At 44.9% G+C, this 26,488-nt stretch overlaps 1 protein-coding gene across 7 annotated transcripts in view; it reads right to left on the bottom strand.

Annotated features, from left to right (window-relative positions):
- Positions 1 to 26,488, bottom strand: part of HDAC4 (histone deacetylase 4) — a 228,843-nt gene that overhangs the window by 175,464 nt on the left and 26,891 nt on the right. For 5 of the 7 annotated variants that reach the window (XM_075934078.2, XM_075934081.2, XM_089779975.1 and 2 more), the window contains exon 2: positions 11,905 to 12,147. The exons of the other annotated variants lie outside the window; for them this stretch is intronic. In XM_075934078.2, coding sequence (XP_075790193.1) covers positions 11,905 to 11,926 — 22 coding nt within the window. In that variant the 5' untranslated portion in view covers positions 11,927 to 12,147. The remainder of the gene's footprint in view (positions 1 to 11,904; positions 12,148 to 26,488) is intronic. 7 annotated transcript variants of the gene reach the window in all.

The following is a 26,488-nucleotide window of genomic DNA, read 5'->3' as shown; positions in this document are numbered from 1 at the left end:
AGAACCATAAGTTAACTCCCTTCCCTCCTAAGCAACTCAGGAGCTATAACAGTTGTGTGTTGCAAGAGTTCTTACACATTTATGGCTCTGTGCACTTTATTGAATGAGCAGAAGTTTCTGTGAAGGAGTTCTGGCACCCTGCTCACAAAACCTCTGCTTCAGGGAAAGCTATGTCCACATAAGATTTTCCATAGAATTGGTGCAGCAAACGACCTCATAAGATGCACTCCACTGAGTTTTTCATTACACATGTAAGGTCATAGCTTGTGCTTCTATAGCTGCACAATTTACAAACAGAAAAGTAGTTGTACAAAATGTGTTGAGCATATACAAAGTTTCATTATCAAACTCATAACTTAGCCTTCAGTGAGTACAGCATTTGAGTTATCCACTGAAAATGAGTTTCCAGTTGACTATCTACTTTAATTATGTTAGTTCTAGAATTTTAAAGAACAAAACAAAACCAACCATGTAGTATTTTACTGTTGGGGAAAGTTTTCCACTACTGAAAGACAGATGGATTTTTTTTGCTCACTTTTTTTTAAAAATTTTAGCCCACAAAATTGAACGAAGACCAGATTATTTTAAGTTTCAACTATGCAGGTGAAGATTTTGTTAGTTTGAGTGACTGCAACAAGAGGGTAAGAATGAAAATTGTTATGAAAACTTAATTACAGAAAGAACCATAACAATTACTATGACTCCACTATAAGTAAATGGCGAGATAATAAAAAGCATCTCTTATACACATAATGAATATAATACACACAATCAAATGCACACATCCTGCACACATCACTTAAGGGTATTTTTAAATGGCCACTAATAGTCTGACGTATAAAATATGCTTTTGATATTCATGAAGCTTTATGGATCGAATAAAACTAAGTTGCTGGCAACTCTGTTCTCTTGTATGTCGGATAAGATCCTGGTGCAATGACCGACTCCTCTAAGCTTTTCTCCTCCATATTGATCAAATTCACATGCATCTGATATCGCTCTCTTTTGACGGATTAATTTCTGATGTAGCGAATGGAACAAGATACCAACAAATCAAGTTTTAGACCAACAAAACTGAGAAAAGGAACTTATTTTGGACCAATCATTTTGTTTGGAGTACGTCAGCATCAGGCCTTGATTAGTAAGAAATTCTGTCCCAATAGTTCAAATAATATAAACAAGCCAAATAGAGCCAATACCAGACACACACCCATTAGCCTTCCTTGTTGAGCAAAAAACAAGTTCCTGAATCTATCCTTACTTATGAAGCAGATTTCTAATTCTTTATTCATTGTGGGGGCTTTTCTCTGAACCCTCTCCAATTGATCAACCTTTTTCTTGAATGACAGGAACCAAAACTGGACGAAGTGTTCCAGAACCAGTTTTACTGGTACCCAATACAGAAATGAAGTACCACCTAACCCCTACTTGAGATTCCCATCAATGCATGCAAGATTGTTTGCATCCTCTGCATCCTCTGGCCAAGCAGTTCATCCAGTCTGGCTGCCATGCTGTGGGCTAGCACTCTGCAAACGGTATGTATGGACCTTCAAGACCACATTTAAACCACTCAAGGACTACATGTGGGCCCCAACTGCACAGCTGCTGAAACTGGTATCCAGTGAGATACACATAGCACTTCCAGAATTAATGCCACCTTTAAACACCAAGGAACAATCTGCCACAACTATTCATTGTCAAACTATGCAGGACAGACACTTTCAGAATTCCCTCCCCACTCCCTCATCTATTTCCACCAGCAATCATTTTTCACTTCTGCTTAAATGCCAGACAAAACATCTTTAAGCTGCCAACATGCTCTCTACTGGCATTGCTAAGAGCTTTCTGGAAAGGTCAGGGGCTTGAAAAATCTGTGCAACATACCAGAGAATGCCCTATTAATACATGAAGCCTGGAATGAAAAATGAATCCCTCATTAGATGCTTTATGTGTTATTGTGGAAAGAGCACCATTGCGGTATTTGATAAGCCCACGCAAATGTAATAAGCATACTTCAAGAAAATGTTGGTCTAATAAGATGTTTAGAAGTGAGGGACTGACAGCAATATACATTGCACAAACTTGTACTAACAGGTGTTGTACTACCTGTTCTGCCAGTGGGCCTCAAACTGCAACCTAATCACTTTTTAAAATCCTATATACCTTGTAGAAAACATCTAACTCGCATACTAATCTCTGGAGTTCCAGATCCTTCCAGATTAAGAGGATGTTGACACAGAGATAGAAAATGAGAGAGGAGAACTCCAGCAGCACTCCTCCTGCTCCATTTTAATAGCAAGGCAACAGTCTAACAGATTGCTCCTGGCCTTCCAACACTCCAGTAAAAAGGTTGTACTTCCTCCACAGAGGCTGATCAATGTAATCGGGGAGGGGAAAAGAGTTAGTAAAGGCGATTATTTCTGGACCTGAAATGTATCAAGCAGTAGAATGCTGTGAAAAGAAAGCAAATATTCAAGTCATTTATAAACTCTTTATAGACATGGTAAAAAATAATCATGACAGTAAATACAAGGTTAGTCACATGTAAAACAGGAAAATATTAAGAACCTAATGAATGTGCAACAAAAGTTAGAGCCCTTCAACTCCTTTATTTCTATTTCAAATACAAATGATAACCTGACCAGATAGACAATATTTTCTGAACACTTCCTGTTCATCCAATTACACTGCAGGCGATGATTTCAGTTTACAGGTATTACTTTTTTCCTAAACAAACATGTGCACCAACATTCAATGCCAGGAAGGAAAGCAACAGAAAGCCTTATGTTGTGACTCAAGATTTTTTAAAGAAAGCAAATAAGATCAGGTTAAACAGATTAGGTATGTTTTCACTGCAGTCAAGTCTATATAGGTGCTAGTGTTCTCAATACCATTGCACCTGAGGTCTGAGAAAAGAATCAAAATGAAGTCGGTGAATTAAGGTTCCCAAAAAAGGAGGAGTATTTATTAGGAGCTCACTTTTCTTTGGAGTGATACCCAACATGTTTTGTGTTCCTCAGACGCCTCAGTACCTTCCATGTAGGGTACATCTACACTGCAGTGTTATTTCAGAATAACTGACATTATTTCAAAACAACAAAATGCACATCTACACAGCAAGCCATTGTTTCAAAATGATGTCGAGCTGGAGGACTTACTCCAACTCCTGTAACCCTCATTTTGGGAGGAGTTAAGGAAGTCTAAAGAAGAGACCTCCCTGAGATCTGCTTTCTATTATCGCTCAGCAGCAGTTTGCCTGACTTTTCAAATCAGAAGCATCAGAGTCCAGCACGCCAACCAGGAGTGCAGAGACAAGCTTTGGCCACTACACACTCCAGCAGAGCATGAATGCATCCAGATCTAGGAAGAGCTGATGGTTGCTGAAATCTGAGCTTGCTCCAGATCTGTGGAACCACATCGTACTTGATGTTTAGAACACATTTCTCTCCAGGAACCTATGTGCATGAAGGTAGCTTTTAAAGAAAACAGAATTGTAGGTAACTAAAGCATATATATTTTTGGCAACAAACCCAAAAACACTCAAGACAAGGAACAAAGATCCCCATATCTGCAGCTAAGTGTAGGAAGAACAGGCACCCAATTATAATCCGATTAGTCCCCATCTCTATTTGGAACGTCCCAAGACGTCAGGGGCCACCAATGCAGTCCCAAACAATGGTTTTCAAGAAGAGTTCTCAAACTCAGTAGCACTACGAGGCACAAGCCCACAAGTGGGAATATGCAGATGACAGCAAAACAAGTGTGGTTTTATGTAAAGAAGGTACCTCAAATACGTCAACAAATGCAGCAGTCTGAATGTTTCTCCATGCACCACATGCTAGTATTCAAAAAAAAAGTCTGTATTCATGTCTTCTTAGAAATCACATACAAAGACAAAGTCATCTGTATTTTAATACCAACATCTCAGAGAAGCTGAAACATCCTCTATTCAAAAACATGAATTGTTCTAAAATGCTACATTTTCAGTTGAGAAGTATAACCACAGCAACCCAATTTTGCCATACCAGAAATGGGGGGAGGCAGGGAATTTTTTCAACCAAGAATAATGGATATGAGCCAAGATGCTGTTGAGCCAGAAAGTGCCGAACTCGAGTGTACTGTGACTATTTTACCCTGCCTTGAAAATGATTTCTGAGATATCTAGAGCATAAGCAATACACTTTTTGGGGGTGGCCAGGATCAACACACTGCACAGAACCGCTTCAAAAGTCTTAGGGCAACTTAAACAACTAGCTTTCCCAAGACAAGCCTGAATGCAAGTTTAAAGCTTACAGTTTGTGCTCCATGTTGACTTTACTGCCCACTTACAGCAGGTGCTCAATTCTCAACATAAGCCTTACTGAATATTCACTGTGGAAATCAGAATGAATACCACCGTGCTATTGTGTGACTGAATTGAGCCTTGCGACTCAGCCAGCCTATCAACAGATGTCCAGGTATTAATGCAATGGTATGGACTCAGTGCGCTGTTATCCAGCCAACCAATACAAACTGCTAGGGGGTTTCCTTACATATTTCAAGTTAAGAGTTTTAATTGATTCTGTGGTAGATATGGATACTATTTTCCTGGAGGGGATAAAACGCAATTATTTCTTTGAAAGCTTGTAACTAGTTTAAGCTACCTGATAAATTTCCTGCCTTCCATTTCCTGCAGCAAGCAGTGTGTCTAGAGCGTATGATTATGATTGTTATAGGAAATGGTCAAGTAGATAATTTCAAAAGGGTTGCTATGAAGACAAATTATAACAAATGTACCTAGGTTTTTGTATAGCCTTCAGCACAAGACCATCGGAACATCTCACAGGAATAAGTGAGCTTTTACAGCACAGCAACCACAACCAAGTAGTACTATTGCCATGTTAAAGAAGGCAAATGGGAAGCACAGGGTAATTCAAAGTGACTTGCCCAGGGTGTCACAGGCAGGTTTGTTTGAGCTAGAAATGAATCCAGGACGTCAGAGGCTCAGTCCAGAGCTCTAACTAAAGCTGCAGAAGATAAACATGAACTGCAGTAAGGAAATACCAAGTCAGACAGGAGCTCAGATCTCTTCTGAATCACAAGGGAAATGATTTTGCCAATCTCTACGTAATTCTGCAACAGAAAATCCTCCTTAGCCTTTAACACAGGGAGCTGCTCACGAGCACTGGAACAGCAAGAGTTCAGGCATTTGGTATGGTGATATATGCTAAAGAATTATAAAATTTACTCTATTAACTATAACACATTTCTATTTTTAAATGCCCATTCTCATTTTGGAAATAAATTTGCAACAATATCTCATCTGAAAGAACAAATCCACAAATGCCTATTACTGAATCACCACTGCAGTAACTTGCAACCTGAAAAAAAGACAGCTTTAGAAAACAATCCACTTACTCCAGCATTCTTTCAGAGTTAGCTATTCTACAGCTGTACAGCTAGCAACCTCTGGCCTACTTTCAGGCATGGGGAAGTCTGGCTCTGTGTTCACGTTTGCTATCGACAAGCAAAGATTTATGACAATATATTGACACTAGCTATTTCACAGCACATGCCAGAAAGAGGAGGAAGAATTCTCGTCAGGCAGGCACTTGGCAGCTCTTGAATTGTTTAAGTGCTAGGGAATGTAAGAGGAGTTCTTATGTGATGAAAGCCCATGCGGAAGAAGGAGCTACACAACTCTAACAGTAGCAGCAAGTACAACACACACAGATGAACATAATGTTGAGAGTCAAGGAGGCCAGTCGAAAATGGTTCTGAATTCATTAGTAAGTTGTATCCAATCAGCAGCTAGAATTGATAATACCTACTGGCTAGTAGGTATATATTTTCTCATGAAAAGAAATAAAATGCTAGGGTGTATTAACAGTCATTAGAAAATACTCAGTATAGTACTGTCAAGAGAAATCCATGTTATACTCCATAAGGAATACTGTGCTCAATTCTCGCTGCCCTGTCTCATGGAAACCACACATTGGTGCTTCAAGGGGAGCCTATAAGTTGGTCACTTTTTGCCTGAGGATTTTCAGCCAGAGCTTGTAACAGCTGCACTGTCCAAAGAGGCAGAAACAACTGAGGAACTAGGTGAACGATGACCACTTAAGGAAACTAATGAGAACAATCCTTTCCTTCCGATTGGTTGAAGCTGCTTAGGAGACAGGGCAACTATAAACCACATACCTTTGACTGTGTTTTACCAACACTACCTGCTGTGGCACCACCACAATAAACCCTGCCAAAAAACAGACCCATCCAACCGACCTTCCAACTCTGGAGAGAATAAAAATTGAATGCCAACCAGCTTGCCTCCTTAGAGCTTTTAGGCTTTTGTTTCCATCTGCAACATAAGACCCCTTTATCTGAGAAGATGTAAGGAAGTGCTCGCTTGCTTTCAGATGCTACAGCAACAGGGAGGTTGGCATATGTTCTTGGAGGAGTGGAAATCCCTTGATTAGGGAGATTCACCAGAGTGGATCAGAAGTGCTGAAACCAGTGTTACAGGAGCAAGAATTACCCCTTTGGTCTTCCATAAAAAGAAAGGAAATTTCTGCTCTCTTCTGATTAAAAATCACCCCCTTACTAGCTTCTTGTCCAAAAAACCCACCCTGTGTGTAGAAGCGGATGCTTTTCTCCTGCCTTATTGACTAAAAGTTGGAACTGGCATCAAAGCCTTTGATGTGACGATCTCACGTAGAATCAAGGTAAACAACTCAACAAAGTACTGTACATGGCCAAAGCCAGCCGGGGCATACAAAAATAGCTACTCTGCTCTGAAGGTTGCAACGGTTGGAACAGCCTCAGATTTTTATCCGATAGGAAAAAATAAAGTTTATCTGAAGCCAAGGCTGACAGTTCAAGCTCACCAACTGACCTTCATGCCTGTTACCAGCCCCATGTGAAGCTACTTGTGTGGTTTGGCAGCGCAGTACCTGGAAACAAAGTGAGTAAGCAGATTCTTGGAGAGAGGAAGGGGGTTCTGGACTGATTATTAGTTCTGTAGTTTCTTTGGCTGCCCAAACTCCACCAGGCCCACAGGAGCAGACCTTGTCCTTGGCAGACATGACCAGCCTCCAGCATCACTGGTTACACAGTGACTCCCCAGGAGTGGGCCGGTAGGGGCTGCAGAGCCTGCAGCTAAACCTTCTTAGGAGTGAGGCCAGCAGCTCCCGCCCTCTGTCCCCGCTCCAGACCACTCAGCTGCCACCACGAAGCCTCCTCCCCAGGAGCACGGCCAGCAGCAGCCCTGGCTGCATGGGCTGTGGGTGAACACACAGCTGGGGAAGGCAAGCCCTAGTCCCATCCCTTCTATTGAGGTCCCAACAAAAATACTCCATTCATTTATTCAGTTTGCAGAACAGTCCGTTCCTTGCCCACTCTCTCCACTTAACACTCAATGTTCTCCCTCCACCCCGAACATTCTGGGACCCCTTAGTCTCTCCGTCCCAGATGGCACCATGGCCCCAATCCTCCCCACCGGCTGCAGCAGCACACCGGAGGCCAGGGTGCTCCAGCAGGGCTAACCCTAACCTTAATCCTGCCTACGCAGTTAACTGATTAAGATGGGATTGGACAGCCCTACTCAGGACCCATTTGTAAATGCTTATGTACTGTTGTAACCCAGTGCTTGGTATAAGGGTGGAGGCCCTGGGATGGGTTTGGTTGGATCCTGCCCATGGAGGGAAGAGGGTCTAACACCCCACACTTGTCAGATAACGTGCCATAAGAACGTACTATATTCATCTAGCATATCACAGCGTATGGCTAACTGGTTTTGCCAGAGCTCTGAAATTATGACCCTCACTAATTTTAAATCTTCTTTCTGCAGAAAGTTCACCAATGTTCTCTTGGACCAAGTATTTGCAAATTTGCCACCAAACCTATTCTCACAACAGCATGTTACAACAAGTACTACTGAAACTAGAAGCCCTAAGGAAGGGCCATGTCACAGCCCCTTTCCAAAGCTTCTAATTGAATACGTGAACACTAAATACGCACCATTCCACTTCCATTCATTAAAAAAATGAGTAGCTTTTAAAAATCAGAGTTAGGAAAGCAGAGAGTATAAAGTCCAGTCTGCTATGAGAGAGGAAACTCCCTGACTCACTAGACACAGCTCAAACAGCTCAGGGATTATGTTTCAATGTCTTGGATAGCATATGACAACAGTGCCTGAAACCAAATATATACCGCTGAACAGAACACAGAGCGGTAAATACATGATAATGAAGAACAGTCTAACCGGTTTGCTAAACTAACTGGTCAAATACCCACAGGAAAAGAAGGGAGATTTAAATAGCTTTTTCCACTAATGTATCAACATGTTACAAAATGACTTGCTCCAGAAAATAATCACTAAAATTGGTGTCTAAAAAAACCGATTACATGAAGACAAGCTTAAACTATATGGCATGTCACAAGATGTGAAGTTATACATGCCTTTGCTCATTTTAAGCTTCATCATGACCCTAAATAATATCTTAATTGGCCAAATTTTCTTCATTCCACTCTGCAGTAATCTCAGTATTATCTGTTTCAGCTTTATATAACCCTTCCTACTCCAACTATTTTTTCTGAGAACACAGTGTATCATATTTTCCTCCAACAAAATTGCACAGTAGAGGAATTAGTCACAATATCTATGAGCCTCAAAAAAACATTAGCTAATTACCATACTCTAGCAAGGAAGTTGTATAATCCAGCGATTAAAGGAGTAGTTATTCCAATTCTTTTGCATCAAGCCAATGCACTAAATCTGATGTTCTGAGAGCATGTGTTGCGATTTGGGCATGTCACCGTAAGATACCTGGTGCGATGCCATCCACCATAATCACTCTGCATGGTCCCACAGTCCTTAGCATGCACCTTTAATTAATACTCTTCAACATATGCCAAGTGTCCAATGTACATCACCTTTTCAAACCAAATTTTTGATTCATCTGTAACAACCTTTTTATAGCTATTTCTGCACATCCCAGTTGTGGCAAGTTTGGGAATGGAGGACGAAGAGAGCCTTCTGTCACTTCAGTTACTAAAAGAAGTCTGCAGCATCCAATCAAGTTGAGCCAGGGCCTTTCTTTAGGCTGTGCACGTGATTAGCAATAATTATTTGGAGGAACATAACCAGAACAGCTTTCAGAGGAGAGATCTAGAAGCTGGCTTCAACAGGTTGAGAATGGTGCCAGAAGTACAGATTTCTACCTACCATTACAGAGCATGTTTTAAAAGAAATAGGCAAGAAGAATACCCCAGTGTAAACCACGGGAAAGTAAGTCATGATGCACCACTGAAGTCAGGCTCAACACTTGGAAAGATAGTTTGCCTCACTTTTAAAACTAACCTTTTATTTTGACTAACACTGACTGAAGTCAGAATTTCAGACTTGACAGGAATAAAGATAAGATAGGAAGCACAGTTCAAGATTAAATGGTCCCTTCTGAGAGCTGTATAAAGCATGTATTGATCTTCATTCTACACACAAGGGCAAGCTCTCTCACTCCAGATTTTCTTTATTTCCCTAAATAATTAGGGGGGAAAAAAAACCCAAGGAGTCAGCTGAAACAATATTCATGCTAGCAGAGATGACTGCTTCGAATTGTATTCTAGGGCCCTGTGTTTCCTAAGGAGCCCTTATTCACATCAATAATTACACTCTACCTACAACTCCTCCTACATACTGAATACTTAATTTGCAATATAGTCCATGTTTGGTCTTCGCTCTGAACATTCATTTAATTCTGCTGTGCTGATTTTTTTTTAATAAAATAACTTTAATCAATATTTTAACATCGAAGAGTTCCCAGATGGCAAGTGCCAAATCAGTCTTAACTAATATACAACCAGGTGAATGGGAACATGATGTATTACTCATTTAGGGAGCTAAGACTCATTTCAGAATAAGCTAGGCTGCAGCATAGCTAAAATTGTTTGGGGACTGTGAAAGAGTGATGGTCATAACAAAACACACAAAACCAACACTGGTTTGCACCTCTTTTAGAATTTCCAAATGCCCCTTTGCCTGTGCCATCAGCAAGGGCAGGGCCAGGCCTAGCAACTAAATATACAAACTGATGAAGACAAGGTTCTAGATGCTCATCTCTCTAATATCATAATTCTAAGAGCAGCAGAATTCAGATGAGTTGTGGCAACAGAAGGAAAAGTCAGAAGCAAAAAAACACCTGTTCTGCTACCCCTCCCTCACCAAGGCATCTGGTAGCAGCCTGCCATAACATTGCTTGGAAGGTGTTCATGGGGAATAAGGACCAACGCTTTAGCCAATGCCTTCTTACAGAAGTTCTGAGAAACATTCCCCAGGGTCCCTCTGATGTGGGAAAGCCCAGTAGCCACAGAGATTCTTGTTCTTGCTGTGCTCGCGTAAGGGAATGTGTAAGTACCCATTCGTTTGGAATTCAGTTCATCACGCAGTAATTGTACAAACAAGTCATTTGTACAATTTTACTTTTTCCATGCAAATATTCCAACACTCAAATTTTGACTTTAAGAACTAAATCAAAGAAACTTCTTCTTCTAGTTACTTGCTTGTCTCATTCAGTTCTGGGCCACGAGTTCCAAAAACAGGAACCTAATGTTAGGACTTCTATCCTAATGTAGGCTCCTAAATCCATGGAAAGGATTCTCTGTATTGCAGAGGAAACCAGCTAGCATCTCCCACTGTCTTCCTTGGCTCTACTCTATGCCCAGCATCAGAAACATTGAAGAGAATACCATGTCAAGTAACTTAAGCCTAAAGTAAAGGTTTTGCAAAAAAAGGAAAGTTATAAAATCAGCATTAACTGAAACGCCATATTGGGGGGGGGGGGGTTCCTTTCTTGGGACTCCTTTCTATTCTTAAATAGAATAATTTAAGATTAACAAGACATTGTTCTAGTGCAAGACAACTTGAACTCAGAACTCACCCGACCAGTTTCTCTACCCAAACTGAATGAACTGTGAAGAGGCATTCTTTTTCCTTAGCTGAACCATATCCCTACAGAATACCAAGACTCCCTTATTTATTGTAAACCTACTATAGACTACATACACACAAAGCTGGAAAAAAGTGTGTGTTTCTCCTATGACTGATGATCAGAGGACAGAGATTCAGAGATATACTTGAGCCGCTAACCAGTTTAAACTGTATTAAAAGCACCCGTTTCCTAAATGCAAAGTTAATGTGGATTTGCCAAACAGTGAAAGTCAACAGTGAAGCTTCAGCTATAAATTCTTGGGTAGGATCTGGATATCAACAAAGTTTTCCTGCACAAAACAGAAGTTTTATACAAAAAGTCTTTCAATTATGATGCTCTTGACAAAAATACAGTGTTACAAAGTTTAAAGATATTTTGGCAGTCGACCTTAAGTTAAGATGAACCAAGTAACTCTAACAAGTATTTTTGCTCATTAAAGGGGAAAGAGGGTGTTAAGTCATCTAGTTTACTCGTTAAATAATTGATATGAAAAGCACCAACAGAACCACAATCCTTCAATCACATGGAGACTACAAACCATTAACAGAGTACAGTATAATTCTAAAAGGAATTAAATATCTGAGCAAAAGGGAGTTCTTCAGAGAAACTGCTAAAAGGTTTAATGATACATAATTTAACAGATAGAAACATAAAAGGGAAAAATAATTCCCCACACTCTGGAGTGAGATTTAATATGGATGCAATCAATCTCCAATTTTATTGTAAGTTTCATTTTTAGATTAAGTATGTTCATGCAGAGAAGCTGGGTTTATTTTCTATTGTAACTCCAAAAAAATTGTTCATTCTGCATACAAAGTGCAAGTACTTCCAAGACAATTAAAAATCCACTTGCAATAAACAAGACATAGCTTATAATAGGTTGTCTTTTGCCAGCTCTTCTGATGATTTTTCTCTATATGGAAGGAAATTTTCCCCTTACCTGGATGGCTTTGGGAGCTCATCGCTAGTAATGTCTAGTCCTTTGGAAGGGATTCAAATGGGATCAATTTCCACACAACAGCAGCCCCGAAGAGCGCCAATGCTTCACCAACACACAGACACACAAAGGGGGATTAAATCATGAACACCAAATTAAATCCAGGGCACAATGACATTCTGTGCTGTAAACAAAGTAATCCAATAGGAAGGCAGAATATCTTCAAAAGGTTTTCAGAATGTGAACCTGTAATTAGAAGAAAAAGATTATATATTACACAATTAGGTTTCTTACAACTGCAAAAGCTATACAATGAGCACCACACAGTTTCTTGAGGCGTATTTTTAAATTAAGGTACCATTTAGAGGTAAAGAGAGACATCAAAATGTGTCGATGTGATTTTTTTTAGAACTTTTATAATTACAAGAAAAATGCACATAAATGAGCACCATATTTTTAAAAAAGCCATATATATCTTTAAATGTTTATTTTTTAATTAATTTGATACTTGAAGAGTACTGCAGGAAACCACTTCATTACCAAATTTTGCATCTTTCAACAGCCACATTCAGCCATATGTATGAATAACTGTTCTTCACCCATCTGTTCTCATTTGCCTCAACAGAAATCCAAAGAAAGATTTCTAAATGGCAGGTTACCATATGCCTCTAACAAATTATGTGGGGAAAAAATCTTTAGACTTTAAAAATAGGAATAATCTAATATTTCTATAAATGGAAAAAGTAAAATAGACTCAAAAATAATCAGCTGTTTTCAGTCTTCTGGTTGGTCATACATTTGATGAAGACCTGTTAATCTGGTATACCCCTCAATCAGGGATGTTAAAATGTGTGTAATTAAGTAACCATGTAACTGATGAACATTTCAGCAGTTACACAGAGGGTAGCAGTCAACTCGCCAGGCCTAACGCACTGACCTGCCACAGCCATGAGATCCTGCTGTTGTTTCGGGGTCCTGCTAGCCCCTCCTCAGCCAGGGCTGCTTCAGCAGCTCACAAGGAGGGCCAGTTAACAGGTAAGCCACAGAATTACGAATTAACATCCCTAGAGTTACACCTTTCAACTCTAGGTGGAAGGACATGTCCTTCCACAACACCAGAACATATATACACAGTAAACAAGAGAAAGCGAGCTATGTCATCAGTAGTGTGCTGCAGCACTTTTGTATGTTTATGTTCGATTTTGTATGCAAGTTGTTATTAAGAAATGGCAAACTTGGGGAAGGCAAGATAAACCAACAAGATAAAGATGTGGGGAGGAGGGCATGGAAAAGGTGAGAACTACTGCTCTGAATCTCTCCAGCTGTCCATGACTGCTAGATTTCAAGACCCCTTTCTGCTCAGAAAAAAAAAAATCAATCTGCAATTAAAGAAATCTGTCAGATCAATTGAGAACCAACATTTAAGGTTTCATAAGCACAAGATTTTTCAAAAAAAATGTCGTGTGTCTTAATTAAGATGACGACAGTTTTAAATGCTGTGTGTTTGAAACCTACACACTGTATCATTAGGCTAGTCCGAAAGAGACAGAAAATGGAACTAGCAGATTATGTTTCCACTGTCCAACTGCCAATGAAATGCAGAATATAAACAAGACAGTTAAAAAAAAAAAAAGATTTTATTTTATCTTAAATGAACTAAGGTTTAGCTTGGTAAGGATGGTCACACACTCTTCCAGAGAAACTGACACACAGAAAAGACTAGACCAGAACAGGTCTATTTCAGCGTACCAGTAGATATTTCCCAGTAACTCCATCCCCTCAATTCACCACTCTTTGCCTTTATTTTAAATCAATTTTCTACCACATTTCTATTCTCTCCCCGCCCCCAGTTGTTCCAGACACCTCTACAGCAGCCCTCATATGCCAGTCCACATTTTGAGAGTGTCTCACAAAAATTGTTACGTGGTATTTTGTCCTTGAAAAGATTTACTGAATTAACTTCACTCTTCAGTATTCATCTGGCTGCTTTCTATTTATATCCTGCTGCCTGTGCCACCAAATTTTCAGTGGGCTAAGGCAGCACGATCTTATTGAACTGGCTCATGGTTCACAGTGCTATCAGATGGGTCTGGAAAAAAATAACTGCCACCGGAATGGCTTTAGTAAAAAAATAAGTTGTAGTAGCCAAAGATTTTAAGGCTGTGGTACCTGATCTTTTCAACCTGCAGGACACGCATAGTGATCAAAACCCCTGTGTGCCACAAAGAGCAGAAAGAAATCCTCCAACATGAGCAGCCCCTGATGTGCACAGAGAAGGTCTACTCTGCTTCTGTGTCCCCCCTTGTCCCTTGCCTCAAGAGGCATACCAAGAAGGCAGGGAGGGAGAATGTCTGAGGATGGTCAATACCAGGCAAATCACCAGCTGAGCTTTGGTGGTCCCTAGGGGCTCATCTTGACTACATACCTTTTCTGAAAAAATGAGTACAGGATCTTTCAAAAAAAAAAAAAAGGGGGGGGGGGAATTTTTTTTTTTTTTTTTTTTTAAAGAACCACATCTAGACTGTGGTTTCTCTTTCGAAATACCCTTTTTGAAAGGCCGCTGGACACGAAAATGCAAATGAAGCACAGGATATTTAAATCCCCGCTTCATTTGCGTTTTGAAAGTGCTTTATTTACATCCTTCTTTTAAAAGAGATGTAGTTTAGACACAGCCTTTAGGAAAAAGGAAGGAAGTGCTTATGTTTCCAGGAGCATGATGATAAACAGTCCTCCTTCCACTACCCACAAGAAGCCTACTGTTTCACCTCATCCCTCTTCTCTCCTCTATCACTGAATTTCCACCACACTTTTGATTAGTTCTAGAGCACTTGCCCCAGACCACTGTTTTCCCTGGTCAGCCAACACTGGGTAGAGGTTCACATATGAATAGGAGAACAACGTATGCGGTAAGAGAGTTTTCCAGATATGTTTGTACACATATGTTGCATGCAGGCAAAGCTTTCTATTCTGAAGCGAGTTAATTCATTAGTATCCAAGAATCCTATGCTGTTTTAACATGAGTGCATATGTTTTGACAATCTGCATAGCTCTTCCTTCCCTCTACCCACACTCCAGCTGCGTCAATGCATTAGTTACAGCTACATATTTGAACCAGCCAGTCGGTAAGATTATGACAGCCCCTCTCTTTACAAACCTCTGGGGTTGTGGGTTTTGGTTTGGTTTTAAGTTTAAACAGCTACTGAACTTCAATCAAGACCAAAACTTACTTACGGGTGAAACTCATAACATAAGAACATAAGAATGGCCGTACTGGGTCAGACCAAAGGTCCATCTAGCCCAGTATCCTATCTACCGACAGTAGCCAGCAACTCCAAGACAGGACTGAAAGAAAACTGGGCTGCTCAAGGCTGTCCATATAGCTGTAGTGATCTCATTTCAGACTGGAACCTTCTCTGAGATTCAGGCCTTTGATGCTACAAGATGGAGCACAGGGCACACTGTAATCATCCCAAATTAGACAAGAGACTTCCAACCGCTGCATTCTGTACTGACTACTCAGGGTAGTAGGCATGGTGCATATTACCCTGTCTGCTACAGACTGCAATGGCTTTACATTTACTTCTGTGCCCAACAGAAGGCCTCGTGACACAAGGCTTATACTATGTAAGAGTTAAGGACAACTTGTGTCATAGCCTTGTACAACCCCCAAGCTTTGTGAAAGACGCTCACTAACAGGAAGGAAAACGACTCGCTATCACCAACAAGTCTTACTAGGACATGCAATCCCTCACTGCTAGGCCACCAGCGGCCAAGTCATTTCCACATGACAATTGCACAGTGTCCTACAAACGTTACAGGAACATTTAAGACTTGTTTCAGGATGGAGCGCTTAGGATACCACATCACTATCTTGATTAACCAGGCCGTTTCTGCACTTCACTAACCTCATCTCAGCCTACTGAAAGGCTGACATGGCATTCTGTCCCCATCTTTCAACTTTTGAGTTCAAAACATGTGCTGTGCAGAGCTTTGCTCCAGTTGGTTCATTCACAATGAAGTTAAGTTTGTATTTTTCCCCAGAAACCTATGCTATAATACCACCAAAGGTATCCCAGCTGTTAAAACTAAATCTGTCAATCTTAACAAGGGTATGCGTATCTTAAGTTTATCCTTAAGATCTACTTTATATTAACTATATATAACTGCAATTGCTACAGATAATTACAATACATGGTTTTAAAAAAACCATAAGCAGTAGGTGCTTTTGCTACAGTTTGTATACCATGGAATAACATCCATAGCCACATAAAATCAGAACATTAATATTACACGTGCACTGAACACCATCTGAAACAGCCAAGAGTGACTGAAGATTATGAACTACTAATTAGAACTGATGTGACAGGCACTTCCCTTAAACAAAAGGAGTGGGCTTATCCAAGAACAGCTTTGAGAGCTAACCAAAGGAACCCTCTCTTCGGAGATACTGACGGCCATCTGGTGTCAGAGGATCATGGTTAGGGCCACAAGTTTCCAAAGCTGTGACCTCAGCCCATTCGGTAGGGACATGAGTAAGGGGAAGACTTGCTGTTCACTTGTCTGCATGGTAAATTAGCACATCCTTTAAAGCAAGGGTGGGCTGTTGCAAAAAAAGCAAATATGATTCTAGCTTGTATCAACAGGAGTGTTGTAAGCAAAACTCGTGAAGTCATTCTGCCGCTCTACTCTGCACTAGTTAGGCCTCAGCTGGAGTACTGTGTCCAGTTCTGGGCGCCACATTTCAAGAAAGATGTGGAGAAATTGGAAAGGGTACAGAGAGAAGAGCGACAAGAATGATTAAAGGTCTAGAGAACATGACCTATGAAGCCAGGCTTCATGAACTGGGCTTGTTTAGTTTGGAAAAAAGAAGATTAAGGGGGGACATGATAGCGGTTTTCAAATATCTAAAAGGGTGTCACAAGGAGGAAGGAGAAAATTTGTTCCTCTTGGTTTCTGAGGACAGGACAAGGAGTAATGGGCTTAAAGTGCAGCAGGGGAAGTTTAGATTGGACATTAGGAAAAAATTCCTAACTGTCAGGGTGGTCAAATATTGAAATAAATTGCCAAGGGAGGTGGTGGAATCTCCCTCTCTGGGGATATTTAAGAACAGGTTAGACAGACATCTGTCAGGGATGGTGTAGACAGAGCTTGGTCCTGCCTTGAGGGCGGGGGGCTGGACTCGATGACCTCTTGAGGTCCCTTCCAGTCCTATGATTCTATGAATCATTTTTGGTCGGGGGGGCCCCATGCCAAGATTCTGGAAAGCCGTCAAGGGCTGCACTGTTCTATGGAGGTGGTGTGGGGTCTAGGATGGAGGGTGGGTGCAGAAGGGTGCATGGGGTAAGGGACTGGGGAGCAGGAGACCGTGTGATGTCTGAGGGGGAGTTTGGGTAAAGAAGGGGATTGTGACCTGGGTCAGGGTATTGGGGTGCAGGGTCGGGGAGGGAGGTGCAGGAAAGGATTTTGGCCTTGGAGAAGAGTGTAGGAACGGTGCAGGTTAGGGGAGGGAGTCGTGACCTGGACGAGGGAGTTGGGGTGCCAGAGGCAGGCTCTGGGAGGGAGGGGCTTACTTAAGCATCTCCCAGCCAGCAGCACAAGACGGGCTCAGATCCTTGCCTGCTACAAACCCAGAGCATTGAAAATGCAGCCTGCTCCCTCCATGTGGCTCAAACCCATGAAGGGCGAGAGGTTTGCTTTGCCCCCATCTCCCAGGCCAAGTTCTCAGCTCCTGTTGGCTGGCTGTTTCTGGCCTATAGGAGCTGAGAGACTGGTTGGGGTCAGCTCCTATTGCCCAGTTGTTTCCAACCAATAGGACATAAGGATTGGGCTGGGGGAAAGGGAGATCACCTGAAGCCTTCCCTGCCCTCCAGAATAGTGTGTCACACAGATCAGCCCTGCATTTAAAACAGAGGCTGCTGCACACCTCTGTACCAGAGGCAGCAGCAGGGGGTGGCAGCAGCTGGTCAGGGGCGCTGAGCTCCCGGACCCAGCACAAGCCGGGGGGGAGAAGATGCATGTCGTCTGTAGCATGAACCAATAATGAACTAAACTATCACATCCCTGACTCAGCCTGCGGGTTTAACAACTTCAAACGGATGGTGGCCAGCAGCCTGGGAATTTGAGAAGTCAAGTGTTCCAAGCAGGTGTTTCATTGATGAACTACAGCGTAGGACATTCTCCATGCCCTACCTCTAACAGTCTTTCTACAGGCTCAGAGGATTTGCTTACAAGCAAGAGTCAGGCAAGGGGACCAAAGAAGCAGGGAGCTGAAAAGCTGGATTGAATTCAGAACCAAGAAAAGCAGGAACAAGAAGCCTCGCAGAAGAAACTGCGTGGGAGGGAGCAAGGATGCAAGTCTGACTAAGCACTCCATTTTCCTGCTACCGAAGCCTCAGAGACACTGGAAGGGCAGCAGACGTGTCCAGGTAGCCCATGGTGCTGTCGGGAGTGAGCTCTTCAGGCCAGCGCTACAGTAACTACAGCAGCACAGAGTTAGACTCTGGAATGCAGGTTGCTCGTCACTGAACAGTTCTGTAACGCTGAACAAGCGGTTACGGACTTGAGCCACGAGGGGGTGGTTGTGGGGCTGCAGCCATGGAGTGAGGGTTATTAGGTTCCAGAGGGAGGGAGTGGAGTTGGCTCGTCTGACCCTTGAGGTACCATCAGGGCTCCAGATGGGAGGCTCAGGGATTCTGGCCCCCAGGAGCGCCAAGGCTTGGGGCTTCAGCCCTGCAGTTCTGCTACTTGTTTCAGCACTGTGGAGGTGTCTGGGCTTCTTACTGCTCAGCTTCCAATTTCAGCAGGGGAAGGGGAAAGCATGCCAGAACTCAGGGCTTTAGCTATGGAGTGGGAGCGCACGCTGGGGCCCGAGCCCTGGAGCCCCCACCAGCTAAAGCCCAGAACATACCATGGGGCTTAAACCCCAAGACTTCCCCCGCCCACACACAGAGCCTGACCCACCCAACTTCCCCCCCTTGGCTGAAGTCCTGAGCCCTACTACTCAAGTCCTGAGCCAGAGTAGCCTGAAGTAAACAGAATAAAATTCTGAAGGACAAGTACTCCACTTAGGGAGGAAGAGTCAGTTACATACAGAATGGGAAGGGACCGTCTATGAAGGAGTCATGTAAAAGGGACTGGGGACCTTAGGGGACTGACTGTTGCAAAAATCATCATCATTCCGGGATTTGACGACACGAAAAGTAATTTGTCCACCCTATATGGCATTAATTACATCTCAGATCAGCTCTTACTACATTTAAAAAGGGAGAGCCACAGCACCGCTGCACCTCTGACTCCCTGCTCTCCAGCCCCACACCACGCAGATGGTGCTGGGAGGAAAGCGAAGTTACTCACCTCCCGTTCAGTAACTGTCGTTCTTGGAGGTGATGTCCCCACGGGTGCTCCACTATGGGTGCTGGGCTTGCCCCGGCACCGCGGACAGAAGCTTGTGATGAGCAGTGCTCGGCCAGACTGCGCATGTGCCGCGGGCTCGCGGCTTCCATGCTCTTTTGTCTCGCGCAGTCTGGCCCCCCCGCCAGTTCCTCAAAACCGCCTTGGAGTCTGTAGGAGACAAGAGCAGAGAGAGGGGACTCTGAAGCGGGGAGGAGGGCGGGTAGTGGAGCACCCACGGGGACACCACCTCGAAGAACGACAGTTACTTCACCAGAGGTAACTTCGCTTTCTTCTTCGGGGTTGTCCCCGCGGGTGCTCCACTATGGGTGACTGCGTAGCAGTAGTCGCCAGAATGGAAGGAAGGCAAGGAGTCCCTATTTATCCACTGTGGAGACCACCACAGTTGCCACTGCCCCATCTGAATGAGTGCCTAGAGAAATAGAATAGTGTTTGGCGAAGGTCTCATGTGAGGACCAGGTCGCAGTCCTGCAGATGTCCTTCAGAGATAACCCTCTATGAAACGCTGTAGATGTGGCCATGGCTCTAGTGGAGTGGGCGCAGGGTTGGGATGGAAGGGGTAAGCTTTTCACTGCGTACGATTGCGTTATGCATGAGGTTACGAGATTGGAAATCCTCTGGGAAGACAGGCGTTGACTCTTTGACCTCTGTGTCAAGGAGACGAATAAGTGGTCCGTACGCCTGAAAGGTCTAGTGCGATCTATGTAGAATGCTAAGGCCCTTCGGGTGTCCAAGGAGTGTAGGGCCGCTTCTCATGGTGGGGCATGGGGCTTCAGAAAAAAGGTTGGCAGGATCACTGGTTCGTTGACATGGAAATGGGAGATGATTTTGGGTATGAATCTTGGGTGTAGTCTCAAGACCACTCCATCCTTATGGAAAATTGTATATGGTAGCGTGGCCATCATGGCGGAAAGCTCACTCACTCTGCATGCCGATGTTATGGCAAGCAGGAAAACAGTTTTCAGAGTGAGGAAACGCAAGGATATAGTCGCCAGAGGCTCGAATGGCCACCTCATTAGGGCGACGAGGAATACGTCCAGGCTCCACACCGGTGGGACTGGGTCATGCAGTGGGGCCATGTTGGTAAGGCCCTCGAGAAATCTTTTAGTAGTAGGATGGGCGAAGACAGAAATGCCATCTATCGGTGATGTGAATGCTGATATTGCTGCGAGGTGCACCCTGATGGAGGCTAACGCGAGGCCTTTGTTCTTTAGGTGCAACGCGTAGTCCAGTACGGAGGGGATCGATGGACGTGTCAGATCACGATGGGTCGAGGTACACAGGAGGAGAATCTGCGCCACTTGTGAAGGTAAGTTTTTCTCGTGGTTTGTCGTCTACTGTGTACTAGGACGTATTTGACTGGAACGGAGCAGAGGGATTCAAATGGAGTTAGCCAGTTAGGAACCATGCTGTTAGGTTCAGCATTTGTATCTGGAGGTCCTCGGTCTTGTGTGAGGAGATTGTGGAGAGACGGAAGGCAGATCGGTGTCCGCGCAGAGTCGGTGGAGGAAGGGAAACCAGTGCTGGTGAGGCCAGTCCAGGGCTATGAGGATTAGCACTGCCCTGTCCGTCTTCAGCTTCTGAAGGACTTTGGGGATCAGAGGTAATGGGGGGGGATGCATAGAGGAGGGGTCCACACCAAGTCGTAAGGAAGGCGTCCCTCAAGGATGTGCGGCATAGGCCTGCCCTGGTACAGTACTTGCAGCATTTTGTATTGACGGGAGTTGCAAAGAGGTCCACTGGGGAGTACCCCAACGTTGGAAGATCTCGCATAGGACACCATCATGCATTTCCCATTCATGCTTCACATGGAAGGGTCTGCTCAGGAAATCTGCCGTCACGTTTGTGGTGCCAGGTAAGTAGGATGCCATAGGTGTTACTCCATGGTGAATGCACCAGTTCCAAAAGCGGATGGCTTCCATGCATAGGGAACGGGAGCGAGTGCTGCCTTGGCGATTCACGTAATACATGGCTGTGATGTTGTCCGTGAGTATCCTCACCGCGGTATTTCGAATGTAGGCGAGGAAGGATTTGCATGCGTTGAAAATGGCACGTAGCTCTAGAAGGTTTATGTGTAGCCATGCTTCTTGTGGGGACCACTGGCCTTGGACTGAGAGGGAGCCTATGTGAGCCCCCCAGCCTAGTAGGGAGGCATCCGTTGTGATTTGGAGGAGTGACTCCTGCCGATGGAAAGGTATACCCGACAGCAGGTGTGTGTGGCTGGTCCACCAAAGGAGTGACTGGAGAACGCCAGGTGGCGGCATTCCCGGCCTGTGGAGATCGTATCTGGTGTGGTCATATACAAGAGTCAGCCAGTACTGAAGGACGCGCAGATGTAATCTGGTGTATTTCACCACATATGTTGTGGCGGCCATATGGCCCATCAGTCTGAGGCATGCGATGAGTGCAACAGTAGGGCTAATGGTGGTGGTGTGAATGAGGTCTTGGATGGCTTGAAACCTCTGTAAGGGTAGGAACTGCCAGCAAGTGAGTCCAGGCGGGCCCCAATGAACTTGATGTTCTGAGTGGGGTGCAAAACGGACTTCTGCTCGTTGAGGAGGAGTCCAAGCGATTGAAAGACTTGCCTCGTGAGCTGAACCATCTGGAAGACCTCGTGTGCAGAAGGGCTCGAGTAGGCAATCATCCAGGTAAGGGAAGATGAGTACCCCTTGGCGTCGGAGGAAGGCCGTGACCACGGATAGAACCTTTGAAAACACCTTGGGGGCTGACGATAGCCCAAAGGGGAGGACCTTGTATTGGAAGTGGTCCTTTGCCACGATGAAGCACAAGAACCTCCTTTAAGTTGGATGGATAGGGACATGGAAATAGGCGTCCTGGAGGTTGAGGGCGGCAAACCAGTCCTGTGAATCTAACGCAGGGATTATGGCAGCTAAAGTCGTCATTTTGAATCGTCGTTTCTTGAGATATTTGTTCAAACGGCAGAGATCTAGGATGGGGCACCAACCTCCAGACCTCTTCTGGGCGAGGAAATAATGTGAGTAAAAGCCCCTGGTTCCTGAAATCCTTTGGGACTGGCTCTATGGCACCTAGAGAGAGAAGGCGGTCGGCTTCTAGTCGGAGGAGGGTCTCGTGAGAGGGGTCCCTGAAGAGGGACAGGGTGGAAGGGGTGATTAGTGGGATGGCTAAGAAAGGGATAGGGTAGCCAGATTGAACAATCTCGAGGACCCATCTATCCGTAGCGATTTTTGCCCATTGACGTAGAAAGGGCCTCATCCGGTGGTGAAAGAGCTGGGTCGTACGATTTGTGATGCTGCCTGTGACTGTCTGCTTGCCCTCGACCAAGGCATCAAACCTGTTGCTTGTTGTTGGGAGGCATGTTCGTCCTGCCGTTTGGGTTTCGGCGTCGCTGAGGCCTCTGGCGAGAGCGTTGGTTGTCAAAGGGCCTCTGTTGCTGGTGTTGTCGCTGCCACTGATGTCTGATGTAGGAGTAGTCATATCTGCACTGGTATGGTGAGTACCGGCTTCTCTTAAAGGGGGGAGTGTACATTCCCAGAGTTCGCAAGGTTGTTCAGGAGTCTTTAGAGGAGTGTAAGATTGAGTCCATGGTCTCTGCAAAGAGCTTATCCTTGTCGAAGGGTAAGTCCTCGACTTTGGCCTGTAGTTCCTTTGGAACTCCTGGTGCTTGAAGAAAAGAATCTCTGCGCATAACGATGGCAGTAGCAGTGGAGTGAGCAGCTGTGTCAGCAACATCTATGGCTATTTGGAGGGACGTTCTCGCTGATGTGTAACCCTCTTGGATTACTGACCTCAGGATCGATTTCTTAGAATCAGAGAGATGATCCATGAGGGGGGTGAGGCGTGCAAACATATCAAAGGTGTGATTGGAGAGATGCACCAAGTAATTGGCGATTCTGAGGAGTAGAGTTGCTGAAGTGTAGACCTTCCTGCCCAGGAAGTCAAGTCTCTTTACGTCCTTATCAGAGCCCTGTTGTTTGAAGTGTGGGGCTCTAGCCCTCTGTTGAGCTGTGTCGACTACTAGGGAGTTAGGCTGTGGATGGGCAAAGAGGAATTCCATGCGCCCTTTGGTGATACAAGAAATATTTCTTGTCGGCCCGTTTGTTGGTCGGGAGAGCCGACACTGGAGCATGCCGCACTTCGTCAGCCAGTTCCAGGATGCTCTCGTCAAGAGAAGTGGCCAGGCGTGAGCTATGCTGTGGATGGAGATTCCTAAAAAGCTTGTGCCACTTGTCCTTGAGTTCCTGCAGTGGAATCTCTTGTGTGATAGTTCCAAGAGTTGTTTAAGCGAGTAGCTGACGGAGGTCATCGGGTGGAGAGCTGTCGCCCGGTGTGACTGCCTCCTCTGGCAGGGACGAGTCTGGGATGGAAGTCCCGGGCAGGTGGTCCCCAAAGGCGGTGTGATCCGTCTAATGGAGGATGAGGTGGTGATGCTGAATGGTGCAGAGGAGTAAGGGGGGCCAGAGTTGGAGAGCACCTGCGTGATAGATAATTGTAGTCAGAACGTGATCGATAACAGTAGCCGCTGCGGGAGTCTCAAGATAGTCGTGATAGTTGGAACGGGCATAATATTGGTAACGGTACGGAGAGCAGGGCAAACAGGAGCGGATGTCTGATGCCCTAGAAGAAGCAGGAGACACAGAGAGCTGCCTGTAGTGATGTCTGCGATGGGAAGGTACAGCAGCTAGAAATGGTGAAGGCAGCTTGGAGGAGATCCATGCCAGTGGGTATAGCGCAGTGGAGAACGAGACACCGGGAGAGGTGAGGATGGTGCCGGCGAGAGAAGGCGGGAGCGAGAGCATCTCTGGCGCGGGGAGATCAAAGGAGCAGGACTCAGCGCTCCTGTTCTGGCAGCATGCGCTGAAGAGCTAGTGGGTGCTCTTATTGATAGGCGCCGGCGGATCAGGGGCAGCAACAGCCGGCGCCGTGCCAGTAGCGAGGCGGATCGGCACTGTGTAGTCCAGCACCGCACGGTGGCTTAGGAGCGGGGCGAGTGCTGGTGCCATGATGGTCAGTTCCAGGTCAGTTCTCGGAGCTGGCTCAGCGCTCTGCAATGAAGGCAGAGGAAGGGGCTGAGGCAATGCTGCCTGGGGAGCCAGAGTATGAGAAGGCTCCCGCGGGCACTTCGGCTTTGGAGCTGCTGAGGCTGGGGGACGTGGCTTCATAGTGCCAGAGGTCCCAGGTCTGTCAGGCTGACTTTCCATGCCATTTAAGATAGCTGGTAAGGATCTCGGAGAGACCCTAGGCTTCTTCTGAAGCCCTGTAGTCGGGGAGGAAGCCCGGAGCTTGTGCGGCTGCTGGTCAGAATCAGTTTGTTGCGGCTGCAGGACTTTGTCGAAGAGAAGCATTTGCAGACGCCTCTCTCTCTTTCCTAGCCCTGGAGGTGAGTCTGGTGCAATGGGTACACTTCTGGGGGACATGAGATTCCCCCAGACAACGGATGCATTGAGTGGCCATCGGAGGTTGGCATTGCCTCCAGGCAAGAGCCGCATTCTTTAAAGACATTTTGCTGGTTGCCCTGAGGCAGTTGTTGTTTGCAGCCGAGTTTTATCTCTGCGTAAATGGTAATGTGGTGATAATGTCTCTGTTCTGTTGTCTTTATCTGTTGTTTTTGTCTTTCTTTCTATTTCCCCCAGGGAACGCAACTATGTATAAGGGGCGAAAGGGAGAACAGCTGAGAGGCAGGAGGTAAGAACAGTAAGGGGTTTCTATTCTTACTCTTTTTTTTTTTTAAGAAATAAGGAGAAAAACAAGGGAAATGAAGTAAGGGCGTATGTACAAGGAGGAAACTAGAAATAATCTAGTTCAGTGAGCTAAATGAAGAGTGCAGTTCCAAGCGTCTGCAGCCTGAGGTGGTAAAGAGGAACTGGCGGGGGGGGGCTGCACCGCATGAGACAGAAAAGAGCGCGAAAGCCGCGAGCCCGCGGCACATACGCAGTCCGGCTGAACACTGCTCATCACAAGCTTCCATCTGCGGCACCGGGGCAAGTCCAGCACCCATAGTGGAGCACCCGTGGGGACATCCCCGAAGAAGAACCGGCTTTTAAGCCAGCTTTCCCCGTTCCCCCAGCTACCTCTGAAGCAGAAGCAGCAAGGGAGGGGAGAAAATGCGAGTAGTCTACTATTCAACTACTCTAGGGGTGGCCAACCCATTTAACGGAAACCCGAACAGCGTCGGAAAAAGTGTCAAGAGCCACACCAGAATTGTCGAGCCCCTTTAAGAAACAAGCTTAGGCTTTTTGGACACATCAGCCACCCGTTGGCGGCCATCATCTTGGGCGCCATTTTGAATAGTCACCCCGGTGAGCACAGGGGAGCCGGGAGCCATTGGGGGGCACAGGAGCAGCTTTGCAAGCTGCACTTTTGGGGGAGAAGAGCCGCATGTGGCTCACGCGCCGCAGGCTGGCCACCTCAAACTACTCTTTTACATCCCTACTATTACCATAACAATTATCCCCTTTTTGATTGAGTTTTTATTCTGACAGGCTCTAGAATGGAGAGACAAAAATATAATTAGGTTTGGACTGCCTCTTGTAAAAGGCAAGTTTTACAGTATGGGAGCCGCTAAGACAAAACACAAAATCTAGATTGTTTAAAAATTGTCAACTTGAAGTCAGTCATGAACTTACAGAATGCAACTTTCCTTGAGTGGCAAAAATCAATATACACTGCAACTCTCACCATCAGTGCATGAAAAAAGTCTGAGGCAGCTGCACACCAACAGCAAAATAGAAAAACTCAAGTCATATGGGTAAAGAATGCCAGTGATATGGGAATTTAAAAAGCCAGTTCACACTGACTAACCCTGAGGTGTTAACAGCAGTTAGACTGATTTTCTATAACATGTGTAGTGTTATTACAGCTTTTTTCCTCACATAAACCTACTTCCTTTCCAGCTGATGTTTTGCAAGGATCATATGAAGCACTGTCTTTGCAAAGCCCAAGACAAGGCAAGCTTCCCATACCACAGTGCTAATGTGCCTCCAGCAGTGGTGGGTAACCTACCGCCCATGTCTGTCTACATGTGGCCCATGAAACAATGTTCGTTGCCCATGTTCTTGCCAGATTCTGCTGGCTCCCGTTTGCATAGTTTTTTCCTGCCAGTATTACTGAAGCGACATGCACGTGAAGCAAGATGGTGGTGAGAGCCCTGCACTCCATCTGCAAACAATCCCCCGCCCAAAATTCTAGGTACGCAAGC

This window comes from Pelodiscus sinensis, chromosome 7 (assembly GCF_052426305.1).
Source record: "Pelodiscus sinensis isolate ZL-2025 chromosome 7, ASM5242630v1, whole genome shotgun sequence".
NCBI lineage: Eukaryota > Metazoa > Chordata > Testudines > Trionychidae > Pelodiscus > Pelodiscus sinensis.
The sequence above is the reverse complement of the archived record's forward strand: the minus strand, read 5'-3'. Positions and strand labels throughout refer to the sequence as shown.